General features: G+C 52.4%; 1 protein-coding gene across 1 annotated transcript; it reads left to right on the plus strand.

Moving 5' to 3' along the window:
* Positions 1–297: 297 nt before the first annotated feature.
* On the plus strand, positions 298–1,566 carry fzd6 (frizzled class receptor 6; the record flags this gene model as incomplete). The annotated part of the gene is made up of 2 exons (XM_016507825.1): positions 298–1,311; positions 1,399–1,566. Coding segments are annotated over 2 exons (1,167 nt in total), but the record flags the coding sequence as incomplete, so codon positions are not given.
* Between the last annotated feature and the right edge of the window lie 32 nt (positions 1,567–1,598).

The following is a 1,598-nucleotide window of genomic DNA, read 5'->3' on the forward strand; positions in this document are numbered from 1 at the left end:
CGATTATTTGAGAAGTGTTGTGGAGAGATCAAAGGACAATAACTAACACTTTTCTTAAAAGGACTAGTTATGGGACTAGTTAAATGTTATTCTACATATGTGAGTGCTGCTGGATCCTCGTATCTCTGAGTAATGCGTCTAATCGGCGTGTGATGGACACGACAGACCATAATTACACAGGTTTCCTTTATGACAGTTAGTTGTTCAGAAAAATCACCGGCTAGTTCATCATGAAAATTTGAAGCTTCACATATTCCTGGTGTTTAGAGCTGTAAATGATTGTGATTTGCTTGTTTTTGTCTCTGGTGTCACAGATTGGAGTCATGTCACGGTTCTGCGGTTTCAGTCGTGGAGGTGACCACATCCAGAAGCTCTCAGTCCGGTCGGGATCTGGGGTTCTGGTGTCCCCTTCAGCTGAAGACTCGACCCGGTCAGCGCGGATCTTTCCTCGGGGCTCAAGACTGCGCTCCGCCGTGCCACAACATGTACCTTAAACCGCACGAAGTTCAGTTCGCCAAGACCTTCATCGGCGTGTGTTCCATTGTGTGCTTATGTGCGACTCTGTTCACATTTTTAACCTTCCTCATTGATGTGAAGCGCTTTCGCTACCCTGAGCGGCCGATCATCTTCTACTCCGTCTGCTACAGTTTTGTGTCTCTGGTCTATTTTGTTGGTTTTCTGCTGGGTAACGAGGCGGCCTGTAACGAGCCGAGTCTGCCGGGCCGCGTGTCCACGGTTGTGCTGGGAGCCCAGAGTCGCGTCTGCTCGCTGCTCTTCATGCTGCTGTATTTCTTCTCCACTGCGGGAATGGTGTGGTGGGTGGTTCTGACCATCACCTGGTTTCTGGCCGCAGGGCCGAAGTGGAGCTGTGAAGCGATAGAGAAGGCGGCGGTGTGGTTCCACACAGTGTCCTGGGGTCTCCCCGGAGCGCTCACCGTCGTGCTGCTGGCGCTGGAGAAGGTGGAGGGAGATGGCATCAGCGGCGTGTGTTTCGTGGGGCTCTACGATCTCACGGTGCTGCGCTGGTTTGTGGTGGCTCCGCTGGCGATCGCGGTGCTGGCTGGCCTCTCGCTGCTGCTCGCTGGCATCATGTCTCTGAACCGCGTGCGTCAGGTGATCCAGCATGACGAACAGAACCAGGAGAAGCTGAAGAAGTTCATGATCCGCATCGGAGTGTTCAGCGGCCTGTACCTGCTGCCTCTGCTGGTGCTGCTCGGCTGCTATCTGTACGAACAAGCCCACCGCAGCCGCTGGGAGAACAGCTGGATCCGCCGCCACTGCCAGGAATACAGCATTCCCTGCTCCCGCCGCGTGAGACATTCAGTCCTGTGCTGTGGATGCTGACATTACCAGAGCATTTCGTCTCCCACTGACTGACTTGTGTTTTGTTTTTTGTAGAGTATTGATGTGGAGCGGCCTGAGCTCTCGCTGTTTCTCATTAAATATCTGATGACGCTGATCGTGGGAATATCAGCCGTGTTCTGGGTCAGCAGTAAGAAAACCTGCTCAGAGTGGGCTTCATTCTTCAAGAGAAATCGCAAGAAAGAGTGAGGCCACTTTCTCTAATCCTAACCCAATAGTTTATGACATAGAAAGAG

The sequence above is a fragment of the Sinocyclocheilus anshuiensis genome, unplaced genomic scaffold (genome assembly GCF_001515605.1).
Source record: "Sinocyclocheilus anshuiensis isolate Anshui unplaced genomic scaffold, SAMN03320099.WGS_v1.1 scaffold15007, whole genome shotgun sequence".
NCBI lineage: Eukaryota > Metazoa > Chordata > Actinopteri > Cypriniformes > Cyprinidae > Sinocyclocheilus > Sinocyclocheilus anshuiensis.